Source organism: Neopsephotus bourkii, unplaced genomic scaffold, assembly GCF_033783945.1.
Source record: "Neopsephotus bourkii isolate Nb327-2 ecotype Australia unplaced genomic scaffold, CSIRO-AGI_Nbou_v1 NB_1749, whole genome shotgun sequence".
Classification (NCBI taxonomy): domain Eukaryota; kingdom Metazoa; phylum Chordata; class Aves; order Psittaciformes; family Psittacidae; genus Neopsephotus; species Neopsephotus bourkii.
The window spans coordinates 4,411,471-4,425,409 of record NW_026902223.1 but is presented as its reverse complement, the minus strand read 5'-3'; the positions used below and the strand labels follow the sequence as shown (position 1 = coordinate 4,425,409).

The following is a 13,939-nucleotide window of genomic DNA, read 5'->3' as shown; positions in this document are numbered from 1 at the left end:
AGGGCGGGAGGTGCGCGGGCCTCGGCCGCGCCCCCTGAGGGCGGTTCCTGCTCCCGTGAGGGCGGGTCGGGCTCCGGTCCCGGTGCATGTGACCGCGCGGGGGCCAGGAGCGGTCGGCGGGATGGGGTCGCTGCGTGCCGCGACGGCTGCGTCTGTGCTGCTGCTGGCGGCAGGTACGGGCTGCGGGACGGGACGGGACGGGACGGGACGGGATAGGGGGTTGTGTCCAGCTGGAGCGACGGCCCCTGGGCATGGCACGTTCGGTCCTGTGGCCGCCGCTGGGCAGCGCCTGAGCGGGACGCGGTGAAGGGGGTCGTAAAGGCCCTGTCCCGGTGGGAGCAGGTCGAGCTCGGGGCAGGCCGGGCTGTCGCTGCGTCTCTATCGGGGGCTTTCGTGCTCTTGGGGGGTCGCCTCCTCTCCCCGGCTGGCCGGGTCTGCGCTCCCGGGGCCTCAGGAATGTGGGCATTCGTGTCCCTGTTGATTCACCTGGGTGAGAGAAGATGCCCACAGACCAGGGCAGCGCTGCCTATCACTGTTGAATCCCGAGCTGTTGTCTGCCCTTCTCGACCCCATTCCCTTTGGCAGTGCAAGGGACACGGAGAGCCGTGTGTGTGAGGTTACTGCGGTGCTCAGGGGTGCTGGCTGCAGGGTTTCACCTCGGAGACCCCTCAGGTCAGGGGCTGTGAGGAGCAGAACATCCGTGTTCGTGTCGCTGCTGCTGTGAGGGCTGGTAACGGAAGTGTGGTGGTGTCCGTGCTGATAGAACATGGCCAGCCTGTGTCCTATGGAGCAGCACAGACTGACCACTGTGGCTTGGAAAACTCCGTTTCTCTTGGGGACTGCTGTTGTGATCGGGAAGATTAAGGGATGTGGTTTCAAAGGACTGCTTCTGCAGAAGTGCCCACATCCTAGGCGGAGAACAGCTTGGCAGTTTGTGTTGGTGAGACTGCTGACTTAATTGAGTTTAGGATTAGATCCTGGGTTCATTTAGAAGTGACCTCTCTGCCTGCCCTGCGTTTACTCCCCTTGGGGACTCTACAGTAATTTGATCTTCCCATAGACTGGGATCTAAGTGCTGGATCCCTGGCAGAGTGCGGGTGACCCTGGTGTGAGTTATTCCATCCTGTGTGGCAGGGCTGTGCTTTTGGCCCAGGACATAAAGACTTTAAATGTTTCCCTGATAGAAAGCATCATCCTGGCCACTGGGCTGCTGTTTTGGCCACAGCTGCAACGTCAGGCCCTGTTAATTAGGCACTTAATGACACACTTCATTCACTGGTGATAACTCAGTGTGTGGAGGTGTAACTATAGTCAGGTTCCTTATACTATTATTTTCTTAATGGAAGCACTTGTAATTATCACCCCCAGGACTGCAGTGTGATGTGTTGGAACAAATCCAGTGGAAAGTCCAAAGCTGCCTTTTAACCTGGCTGATTCTTCTTCTGATTCCCCCCACAGGTGCAGTTCTGAGGCGACCCCAGGAGCCCAAAGAGCTGTGGGGATATGTGCAAGTTCGAAGCAAGGCCCACATGTTCTGGTGGCTCTACTATGCAAACAACCCAACCAAAGACTTCACGGAATTGCCCCTCATCTTGTGGCTCCAGGTAAGGTTTGGTGAAAGACACTTAAATAACATCTGTTATGATGGATACCTTGCAGCTCAACAGAAACAGGATTCAAAATTGTCCAGTTCTAAATGATTCCCCTTGTGAATGAGGTAGAAATAATGAAGATACCATTCTACAATCGTGGAGTGCCCCCAGATGCTCACCTGCCATCGGATAAATTGCAGAAACAGAAGTTGTTCTCACCTTTTATTCCATAATAGTGCTTTTTGTGGCAGACACTACAATTATACTGTAGCATCCCAGCTTCCCTCCTGAAGAGCTTACAGTCTGAACAATGTTCAGTGAGAGAGTAGGTAAAATAATCAGAGATCTAGAAAGATTCCTAAATGAAAACAAGTCAGAGAGACTCTGGTTGTTTAGAGATTGGTCCCACTCAGTCACAGTTTGATGGAAGGCAGTGGTGTGTGCTGCATGTTCACCTCCAGCAGTACATTTCAGAAGTTAATGTTGAATATAATGACTTGATGACTTGGTCTTTTGCTTTCTGGCTTATTTCTTCAGAGTGGAATGCACATGCTGATGAAACTAACGGCTTGCAATCCTCTGTAGAGAGATGACTTTTGCATTCCGTATTAAGGGAATAAGGAGAAAGGCTTTAAAGCTGCACTTATGTAGCATGCAACTTATTAGATGCTTTCACAAGTGGGTGATTGCTCCTCTTTAAGTTCTTTCAGAAATGGCATGTGTGCACATACTGAAAATCCATGAGGAAGAGATTTAATTTGCTGCTTTGCAAATTAACATGGAGTGCAAAAGCCATTTCTTTTAGATTTACAATCTGTCATTGTACTTATTGGCTTGCTTTTCTTTTTCTCCTGTCTGTCATATCTATACCATGCTGCCTTTTAGCTTATGTCATTTGGTATTTCCCCACAGGGAGGCCCGGGATCTTCAGGCTGTGGATTTGGGAATTTTGAAGAGATCGGTCCATTAGACAGAGAAATGAAACCAAGAAACACAACCTGGGTATAGTAGAGAGTTCAGCTTCTAATTACTGATGGCAAATGCCTGTAGCTTGCGTAAGCAGATGATTGCCATGCAAAAATGCACAGAACAGTTAATTTCACAGAAAAAGTTTGATAAAGGCAATAAAGTTTAAAGTTCACTGCAACTATAGTATTTCTTCTTACAGTAGTGTGGTTAATAAATTGGTTTATAGGAATAGCCCTGCTAAGAACTGAAGAACAGACCTGTTAATGTGATTTTATGGAACACGTCTGGGCTTCCATGATGTTATGAATTGGAGGTGTCTGGGAAGCAGGGCAATTCTAGAAAGATGTTATTTAAGATCATGGCTTCACTGTGTACAGTCATAGATTCCTGGCAGTGTAAAACCAGTGGCTTATAATTACAAGTCCAGTATGGCCTTCAAGGGAGAACAAATTACAGCTGCCTAAGAAGGTGGCATTTTATTTAATGAAATGTATTTGTGCTCTGAACTACCAATAGTCTTAATTGCTCTGGGGTTCCCTAGGTTATGTGGGTAATCTGCCCTTGGGTCACTGGGATTTTTTGGGTGCTTTTCTTGCAAATGGAAAGACCTGATGTTGTACCTCTTTATTTGTGAGCCTTCCTGCTTTGAGTGGTAGCTGACCTACTGGCTGTATCTGTACACTTGTAACTATACAACTCTAGCATTTGCTACAGTGATTTCACAAAAGCCCAGCAACCCAAAAGAAAATTCTCTCGTTTCACATTTTGACAGAGGGTTCTGCTCCATTCTTTTTTGGACTTTCATCTAGTTTTAATGCAAGTTCTCTCAGGGGCAAAGATTTAGTGGCTCAGTTAATCAGTTGTGTCATCAAAACTAAGGTTATTGCTGGTGCTGAACTGAGGTTTCATACAAACCTTCTTTCTGCTTGTGTAGTTGCAGGCAGCCAGTGTCTTATTTGTGGATAATCCTGTGGGTACTGGATTCAGTTACGTGGATGACTGTAGCTTGTTTGCCAAAAACCTCTCCGTGGTAGTTTCTGATATGATGGTTTTTCTTGGAGAATTCTTCACATGTAGAACAGAATTCCAGGTAAGTAAATTGAATTCTTGGTTAGAATTGTATTTTGTCTTGCTTTTAAACAGATCTCAGAAAGAATTAGTGAAGAGACTTCCAGATGGGCAGTGTTTGCTCCCAGGTAGCGTGCATCTGCTGGGAGTCAGTTCAAAAGCTGTGTCTTGAATTTGGTGCTACTTAGATAAGCAGTGTGGTGGGTTATTTTCTGTCAAGCATGTAGGATCGTGGCTCTTTGTAGTGCTAAAATACTGAAGTGCCTGCTATAAAAGTTGCCCCAGTAACTCCCTAGGATGTAACAGGACTCTTACCTGCAGTTTAGAATTGGAAACATACCTCATGTTTGATAGTGATGAGTGAGCAGCTGATGCCTGGGTTCTGTGGGGACCTGTTGTAGGTTCTTCTGCCCTCTGCCCAATGGGTTCATTGTGTGGCTTCTCTCTCTCTCTCCAGACCATCCCATTTTACATATTTTCTGAATCCTATGGAGGTAAAATGGCTGCTGGCCTTGCATTAGAGCTGCATAGGGTGAGTAGCTGCAGGATGTAGTTCGCTTTTCACTTTAAAATGTGGTTCTCTAAGTACTTGTTTTTCCTGAAACACAGTGTCCCTGTCGCCTCATTCAGACTGCTGCTTTTTTTTTTTTTTCACTTACAGAAAACTGATTCTAGATTCACAAATATCTACTAAAAGTTGATTTGTTTGTTTGTGGTTTTTGTTATTTTCCACCAAGGCTATTCAAAAAGGGACCATAAAGTGCAATTTTATGGGAGTTGCTCTTGGAGACTCATGGATTTCTCCTTTGGGTACGTTTAAAAATCCTCAGTCTGTGGGTGGTTTGTTGCTTTGCTTTTCTTGGGCTTTTTCTTAATCATTCCATGGGTACTTAGAGCCAAAAATGCCCACTCTGCCTTCAGTGAATGAAACCTCTAGGGAGTCTGGTAAATCAGAAAGAAATACTTCACCATTGCAAGCTGTGATTGAAGAATCTACCTTTAGAGCATATCTAGACTACAAAAAGTCAGAAAGCAAAGCCAGTATACCTGCATTTGAAACGGGGTGGTTGTGAAATGTCCCTGTGCGTTTCTGCAGCCCCTGAGGTGTTTTGGTAGGAGAACTGCATTTAAAATGTGGCCACCAGATGTTTTACAAGGTTGGAGCTGAGGTTTTTCCTTTCTTTTCACAAGAAGACCTTGTGCTGAGGAGCTGATGTGCTCACAGACCCATAAGAGATAGGGGGGGTGTGTCTGGTGGAGGACAAAACAGATTAAAGGACTCTTGGTCCTTCAGTGAGATTAGCAAGGACAGGCTTCACAGAGCCCCCACAGCATGGGACAATATCAAGCAAACTCCTGTCTGTCTCTTATCAGCTGATCCTTGAGCCCTTATAAACAAACTTGTTATAAACCAGATTTCATTTATTAACTAGATCCTTTTATTCCCCCTGTAACTTTTGCGAACAGGTCAGTTTAGATAATGCCCATTCACTTGTCAGATCTCTTCCCTATATTCTGGCAATGTGCTGCAGTGTTGGGGTGAGAACACTTTAGTAAGAACATGTCTATTGCTTGAAATAGATTTCACTGATAAATATTTGGGGGTTAAGGGTGTTGCAATGCGTTTGTCCTCAGGGTTTGTAAAGACCCTGCTCTGCAGCATGTAGCCTTTGGGCTAAACTGAGCTGACAGTACCTTTTTACTGATGAAATCATCTCCATATATTCTTGTCATAATCATTCTTGCTATAAAAAAAGGAAAAGTAAAAGAAATTGTATGTCAAAAACTTAAATGTTTGAAATTTGTTTTGTTTCTTTAGACTCTGTCCTGTCTTGGGGGCCCTACCTTTACAGCACTGTAAGTACCTTCTTCAACTCTCAGTCCACACCTGATTACTTGTACTGCCAAACAGTATAAATGGATGTTGATTTTTAAGGTTAGGTCTTAGCCAGAATAAAACCTCCAATGCATGGAGACCATTAGTGAGAAATGCACGTGAGTTATAATTAAAGCTGTCCTCCTTTGTGTTTGTCTTCCAGTCTCTCCTTGATGATAATGGTCTAGCAGAGGTGACTGCTGTCGCCAAAGAAATAATGGATGCAATAAATAAAAATGAATATGGGCTGGCCACTGAACTCTGGGGCAAGGCTGAAGGTGTCATTGAAGAGGTGAGATCTTCTTTGACCAGCATTAGTAACTAACTGGTGCCTGGGGAGGCCACGATTTCAGTTTCGTCTTTCTATGAGCATTGGGTTGGCATGAATTCTCCAGGCATTTTTACCAGTGTTTGTTTTATCCCAGTGCTGATGTAAAAGAGCTGTTTGCTGCGCACCATCGAGAGATTGTAAGGGGCAGTGGGTAGGGTGACACATAGAGGCTCACATTATTGCATCAAGGTTTCAGCCTGGAGCATCGCTTACATAGGTGCTTAATCTTTAGCATACAGCTAGTCCCACTGATGTCTATAGAACCCAGTTTCAACTTCCATAAGCTAAGTCTCCTTGAAAGCTTTGCTTTGAATATTGAAAACTGCATCTAGCAAGACACAAATTTCATTAATCATAGATCTCTAAAGGACTACAATAGGTGCACAGGATGGGAAGGAACCTCAAGTTATGCCCTGTTACTGTGGGTTACTTACCTTGTTACATAGAAAGTTCCAGCTTAAAAGCTTCGCTCTTTTTTTTCGTGTTGAAGAGTTGCTCCAAAAATCTCATTCTTCCTTTTGTTTTTGTTTAAGTAAGGCTCTGGCTTCCTCAAATGAGAACACTGATCTGAAGCTGCTTTTCTTGCTTTTTTTCTTTAATGATTTGTTTCGTTTCAGAACTGGTACTGCCTTGCATGTAGCTGGTTTCACTTCTTGTGGTTTGGAACAAACTTGTGGTTCCCATTTTGCCTTCCTCTTCAAGTCTGCTTGTCTTCTCCTCCCCATTGCAATGTCACTGTCAGGGTGCAGGCACTTCAGTTCTTTTAGGGTTACTGATGTGAGCTGAGTTTTATTTAAAAACTGAATAAAGCAGGACTTCAAGAATCACAGGTAACTTCTCTAATGGCAAAACTGGTCACACTTGTCCTTTGGATGCAGGCAGGCTTATAGTCTGCATCAGAGCTGCCATTCTTCAGTTCTTGGACTTGTCCAGCAGTTCCAAGAGAAGGGTGGCTGATAGTTATCATCATGTTCTTGAGGAAGCAGTTTAGATTTTGCAGGGTTGTAGGGTGGGAGGATGTTGAGCAAGAGGCAGCATCAGCCTAGACTAGCTCTAGTGGCAGAGACCATCTGAAAGCATCATCGGGCGTTGCAGCTCTCTCTAATGAGTGGTAGAATCTGCAGTCATTTGCAGGGTGTAAGGCCTCCTGTAGTTTCACATCTGTTTAGGAGAAGCAAACAGCATCTCTGGCACAGCCCATGCATGAACAATGCAGACTTGAGAAATCTTTTCCCCTGCTTCTCAGAGCAAATGTAGAGCCCAGGCTGTTCCATAAGTATCTTCTTGATGTGTAGGTAAAGTGGCAGGTCACAGGGTCCTTAATTTAAGATTTACTTACCTCTTTCCATGTTATTGAAATTATCTTGTGTTTTCAGAACACAGACAATGTGAACTTTTATAACATCATGACTAAAGACGTTCCAGAAATGAAATCAAATGAACAAGGAGATCTCCATCTCAGTAAGTTGCTTTTATGTATTTGAGCTTCTGAGCTTCACCTTCAGCTCTTAGTGGGAACAGCCTCAGTTTTAGCACATCCTTAAAATTGGGCTTTCTGTTCCAGAGGATATTGGTACTCTCCTGAGCAGAACTTGTTTGCCTTTACATAAATAGGAATGTGGAGCAACCCTCTTATAGATTACAGCTCCACCTATACATCCTACACAAATGACACCAAGGAATTAGTCAGAATAATTGCAACATAGTTTTATGACCTTGGAGTTACTTCCTCTTAATGTCTTTCATTTCTGTCTTCAAGCTAGGACACAAAATGTCTCATCAATATAAATAGTCTCATTAGACTCTCTTCCTCCATGATGCTTATGCATCAATGTGAAAACACATAATTTCTTTCAAGGGCTTTATCTCTTTCTATTGGCTTCAGCTGGAAGGTGAATAGCACAGTTAAAAGCATTGCAGCTTAAAAGTAACAGGTCTCTTGAGGAGAGGAAAATTGTGTCTGTACCAAGAGGCTAAAGCTGGTCCCCTGAAAAGTGCTGTGTTAGCTACAAGTAGAAATGGATGATTAGGTTCTTCTGTATCATCCCCTGACATAAGTAAGGGTTGACATCAATGGCTTCTTGTAAAAGTAAGCAAATCTCTCTCTCTGGTGTTGTATTTTCATTAGAAAAGACTTTGGCCATGTCTGTAGCACTGAAAGTTGTTACCTGTGCAGGTTGACTGCGTTAAATGTGCCACTAATCCCAGTGTGTTCTCTCTTCTTCAGCGGGACTTTACCAGCGCCATGTCAGAAATATGCACAAGGACAGCCTAAATGAGCTGATGAACGGACCCATCAGAAAGAAGCTAAAAATTATACCTGACTGTGTGAAATGGGGAGGTACTTTCCTGTCTGCTGTGTGCATCTAATGAGTCCATTATTGCTGTTTACAGTATTGTAGTATGTAGGAAGATGCTTCACTGTAGTAAGCAGTCGCATTCAATTCTCATTATCCTTGGGCCTAAGAAGATTTACTCTCAGAAATGGATATATGATGGGGCAGGCCGGTGGGAGCAGATGTGGTTCTGATTCTGCTGCTTGTATCTGTCTTTAGCCAAGCAGCTAAAAATTCAGGGAAGGAAGAAGATCCTCAGTATCTCAGCAGCTGTTTTCTGTCTTTCATGCAATTTTTGTCAGTTTTTCTGTGCCAGAAATCTGGCATCATGTAATGCTGCATGGTGTGGAGGGGAGGGTGTAAAACAAAGGAGGCTTAAAGGCTTGATGCCAGTATGCTGCATGTGTATAGTAGCAGCCAGAAGCTACACTGCTGTCTGTGAGCTCCAGTGGGAGCATGCCTGCTTTCTGGTTCTCTTCAGTTACTCAGATTGAGAAATCACTGGCTGCCACTTTGGGCTAGGACTGTTTTATGCAGCCATGAACTGCAGTTTAGGACTCTTAGCCAATTGCTTTTGTCCCAGCAAGGAGATGACATTATTCATCAGTTAAAATTTGTCTTCTTTCTGGTTCCAACCAGGTCAGTCCAAAGAGGTCTTCGAGAACATGGCTGAGGACTTCATGAGACCTGTCATCGATATTGTTGATCAGCTTTTGGCAGCCAATGTCAATGTTACAGTCTATAATGGGCAGCTGGATCTCATTGTTGACACCATGGGTAAGGAACTTCTTGACTGAGATTTGGAACAGAACACGTGACAAATAGAATATACAGTGTCAGTAATATTGGTACCTGGATTTCTCCAGCGTAAATGTCCTATTCAGCTGGCTGCACTTAAAATACTACAGTAATAAATGAGCAGCTCTTAGTATGTTTTGTTTACATCCCTCTGAGGGAAGCAATTCCTTCACCTCCATTATACAGTTTGGAATTGGATCTGTAACATCAATAATTGCTTGTTTCAGTCAAGTCTGTAAGTATGGAGGTAGCCCATAATTCAGTTAATTCTTCTGGATAGACACATATATATATGTGTGTATGCTCATTCATAAATGAAGAATGAGGATAGATGACTAGTCACATGGAGATTATCCTCTCTTCTGTGGCTTGACAACCCTGTTCTCCTGGGGCAGAGGTCATAAATCTGGCTACAGATTTGAGCACAATCCAGGTCAGCCCTCACTAAGTGGCCTGTGGCAGAGGCACTGTGCCAGGTGAGATGGACCAAGGGTGTTGGTAACTAATCAGGGAGGGTGCAGTTGAAAAGGGATCACACCTGCAGTAATGTATGTAGGCTCCTGCACATCTTGGCCACTCAAAGCCCTTTGTTGTCCCTTGCTGCTTGTAGATTGCAGGCTTGATCAAGTGGCAGTTTGGAGCCAGGCCAAGTGTTGCTGAAATGCCTCCTGCTGCCAGACTGCTGTGCTCTCTTCCATTCACCTTTTCTTACTGATTTAAATAATCTGCACACACATGTTTCTGTGTCGTGAAGGGCTGCATCATTTGTGTCTGATATTCAACTGAGATATTCAGGTGCCCTTCATGAACAATGTAGCAATCAATAAATCAGAAACCAGTGTATTTAGGCTGTCAGAATAGATTAGCAGTTAGTGGTACTCCAATTTATCACATTTTGAGCTAAAACTGAGCTGCAGTTAACATGTAAATTTTCCCAGTAGCTCAGAGGTAGGCTAACGCTTTGTCTCCAGTGGTGTCCTGGAATTGATCTTTTTGGTCTCTTAACCTCTGCCTTGTCTATCAGGCTCTTCTTGATGAGTGGCTGCAGCAAACAGAGAAGCAGTGTCTCTTCTGATTCCCAGACAGGGAACTTGGTGTGGCTGATCCTTCTCTGTGGCAGGACATTCAAGGTGTGTGAGGAGTAAAGCAGAATTGCTAGGGCTGTGCAGAGCCTTTAAGAATCACATGCTCAGCTTGTGCCATCATAAGTCCATATCACTTACATCTTCACTGTTTGCTTTTTAGCCTTCTCCCTCCATTGGTTCATTGCAGCTAGTTCTGAACACAGCCTTGGTCATTTCCTCAGGCACAGCAAAACTGGGTTTAGAATTTGAGCACACACGGACTTCCTGCTGACTCTGCAGTATTGGTATCCAGTGAGCATCACCTGAACTGGGACTCACAAATTGCTATGGCAGTATCTGTAATCAAGTCTATCTCTTACTTCTAACAGGGCAGGAGGCATGGATCCGGAAACTGAAGTGGCCTAATCTGAAGCAGTTCAGCCAGCAGAGGTGGAAGGCGCTCTATGTATCTCCAGAATCCACTGAGACAGCTGCTTTCCACAAGGCCTATGAGAATTTTGCTTTCTTCTGGATTCTTAAGGCTGGGCACATGGTAAATAATATACGTTACCAGCAAGAAAACTGAAGATGAATAAATGCTTGCTGTGTGCTTCCTTATAGCCGCTGCTTACTGTGTGCTCTCGTCTCTGTGATAGGTACCGTCTGATCAAGGAGAGATGGCACTGAAAATGGTCAGAATGGTGACCCAGCAGGAGAACTAGGGAAGGGGAGCCCAGCTGGAATGGCTTCCTGCCGAGTGTCAGAGCTCCGGCAGGCACGAATCCAGAACGATAAGGTGCAGGAGGAGCAGTGGCTGTTTGACGCAGCCTCTCTGATCTTGCTGATAGTGTGCACAAGTACTTATGGAAAAGTGGTTTTATTCCTTGGATGAGTTGTTGCTTTTGAATCTGTAAGCTGTGATTTGCTGCCTTCACGCTGTTCATCATGACCTTTCCAGAGGGAAATACACTGTCATAACTAGCTCTGAGCCTTTGCCTTTGATTGGAAGTATTATGTGCTTTTGTAAAAAGCTGCACTTTCCTGAATGCTCTCTTCTCTGTTCATACACCAAGACTAAAACTGATTTGGGTCCTGACAGACTTTCTGTTTGTTCCTGTCTGAGAGCTACCCTGTGTCATGAAGCTGTGGAATGTTCCTTCCTTTGTCCTGAGACCTCTGCTTCAATCACCTGGCTGGATTACAAGCTGAAGACATTGAGATGCCAGGGTAGAGGACCTGCCCAAGAGGAATCGCAGTCCATCTCATCTTGCTGAGGTGTCTGAGTTAGGATCCAAGATCCTTCAGGCTTCCTGTGCTATGGAGAGAGGAAAAACACCCCCACCACCCCCAGAGGAGGATCTGACCTTTTTCATCTGACCTTTTGGGTTTTATTTTCATTCTCTTTCGCAACAGTTACTCAGACTTTGCCTTAACACCTAAAGCACATCCAGCAGGAATTCCTGCTTTCCTGTATACTGAAGCTGAAGCCTTGTTAATACTCATTTTGCACGGAAGAGAGTCCTAGTGCATAGAATCTTCTTAAAACCAAAGCTAAGCCTGGAGAGTAGAAAGGAGAGCCCTACTTGAGCAATAACAGCATAATTCTGAAAGAGAGTATCAGTGTTTAAAAGTAGGCTGTAGAAGCTAGAACCAATATCTTGATCCATGTTTTTCTATAACTTTAAATCTTGCACAGACCTATTATTTTTAAACATTTATTTTTATATAGTACGCAGTCAAGAGGAGACTTGAGACATCATCTGACTTCAGCTGTGCAGCACAAAGTGACATGTTTGTTGGTGTCTGATGGGAGGCACAACAGCTTGTTCCAGCTGTCAGAATCCTAAATAAATCCTAAGCCCCTCAATTACTCCAGCAACTGAAACTGTCAGGAAATGTCAGATCGTGTTGGCTTAGCCAGGACTGAGCTATACTGCAGTGTAAACACCTACACAATAACCCAGCAGCTGGAGTACTGGCAACTAATAATTGCTTTCTTTCTGTGTGTTCTCTGCTTGAGCTGTGTTCCCGAGGCCTTGAGCAAATCCAGGTTATCTTTTTTAAAATGTTTTTCAATAAATAGGTCTACTTCATCTCTCTGTGGCATCACATGGATTTCACTGCTTCAGAATCACATCTCTTCTGGTTCGGCTTTTCAGTGGAAAGCCCCTGCCAATGGGACCAGACACAGACACACTTGAGAGGAAAGGGTACAGATGCGTGCTCTCTCCCATGACTGCATTGCATGAGAAGGAGCACATGCACTGGGGTACTGCAGCCCTCCTGTCCTATGCACAGAATGCACCCTTCAGAGCATGAAGGGCACCTGGAATGGCCAGGCAGAATCAAACCAGCAGTTGTTCGTATGCTCTTGTTGAACACTAGATGAACAACAGGAAGGGGAGGTGTGTAAATCTGCATGTCTGCATTCTAGGAGTATTTCAAAATAGCTCACCAAGCAAGGAAGTATGAGCCTGGTTTTGGTTGGGATAGAGTTCATTTTTTTCACAGTATATAGTATATAGGTGATGGTTTGGATTTGTGCTGGAAACAGTGTTGATAACAGGGATGTTTTAGTTACTGTTGAGCAGTGCTTAGGCAGTGGCAAGGCTTCTTCACCCTCTCACCCCACCAGTGAGGAGCCTGGGGATGCACAATGATTTGGGAGTGGAAACAGCCAGGACAACTAACCCAAGGGATATTCCAGGTCTAAGACATCATGCTCAGCTTATAAAGCTCTGGAAGAAGGAAGGGGGGATGTTGGGAGTGATGGCATTTGTCTTCCCAAGTCATGGTTACATGTGATGGAGCTCTGCTGTCCTGGAGATGGCTGAACACCTTTCTGCCCATGGGAAACAGTGAATGAATTCCTCATTTTGCTTTGGTTGTGTGTGTGGCTTTTGCTTTACCTATTACACTGTCCATCTCAACCCACAAGTTTTCTCCCATTTAAACCACAACAGCAGTTTGAGTTGGCTCAAAGTACTAGAACCTGTTGTATACAATACTTTGCATTATGCCCAAACAACTAATTCTATAGGGCTTGATAAAGGGAAAGAATTGAGAAAACAGTATCTCCAGAAAGCAGCATTTACTGCTGTTCTTAGCTTCTTTATTAAATAGGATATGGATTTGCATTGCCTAGAGCTTGTCCTCAGTGATGGGCCTGAGACATCTGTTTCTTGTACTGCTTTGTTTTAGCTTCTGCAGGTTTTGCTGTTGGCAAAGAGATGGCTTATAAGGAAAAAAAAGATGGCTTCAAGAAGGCTGGAGGTAGTAATTTGTTGGTTTTAGGGGCTAGGCTAAATCTAACCACGCTAGAATAAAAATACCTGAGGAGATGAGCTTTTACATAGTGATCATTTAAATGCAAATGACAAAAAAGCAGCAAAAAAGCAAAGGTTTTGTAATTACTTGTGCGTCAGAGCTCTGGCTCATCACAAGGTAGGCCACCTGTCCAGCAGATGCTGTAAGAAATTGGTTGCTTTGAAAGGAGTTCAAGTCCCACTGTGTATCTGATTAGCAGTGACATACTTTGTCCATTTTGATTTCATGCAGTATGTTCTGTCCAGATAAGGGCTGTTGCTTGGCAAATCTATTTGAATGAATAGTTCTAAATGTTAATAACATTTTTTACAGATGCTGGACAACTCAAACCAGCCCCATGTTTGCATTTCATCCTCTGCAGTTGCAGGCGTTGGTTGCATAGGTAGTCTGAGAGCTACTGACTTACTTTGCTCACCATCAATTCAGGATAATCCTCACAGAAACAATCTGTGTTAAAAAAAATGTAATTGAGCGCTGTCTCTTCAGCATGGACAATTTGGGCTTCCTATACTCTGTGTTTTCTAAGCCAAAGAAGGAAACCTGAAAGTTGTCCTCTGCATGATAAACAGATGTATTTT

General features: G+C 44.1%; 1 protein-coding gene across 1 annotated transcript; it reads left to right on the top strand.

Annotated features, from left to right (window-relative positions):
* The first annotated feature begins 98 nt into the window (after nucleotides 1-98).
* Nucleotides 99-12,127, top strand: SCPEP1 (serine carboxypeptidase 1). Its single transcript, XM_061377408.1, has 13 exons — nucleotides 99-173; nucleotides 1,459-1,604; nucleotides 2,505-2,594; nucleotides 3,496-3,651; nucleotides 4,087-4,161; nucleotides 4,367-4,439; nucleotides 5,449-5,486; nucleotides 5,669-5,797; nucleotides 7,213-7,297; nucleotides 8,064-8,177; nucleotides 8,812-8,949; nucleotides 10,424-10,587; nucleotides 10,691-12,127. Exons 1-13 carry the CDS (start codon nucleotides 122-124, stop codon nucleotides 10,754-10,756), a joined length of 1,326 nt encoding a protein of 441 aa, XP_061233392.1. The 5' UTR covers nucleotides 99-121; the 3' UTR covers nucleotides 10,757-12,127.
* Nucleotides 12,128-13,939: the final 1,812 nt, after the last annotated feature.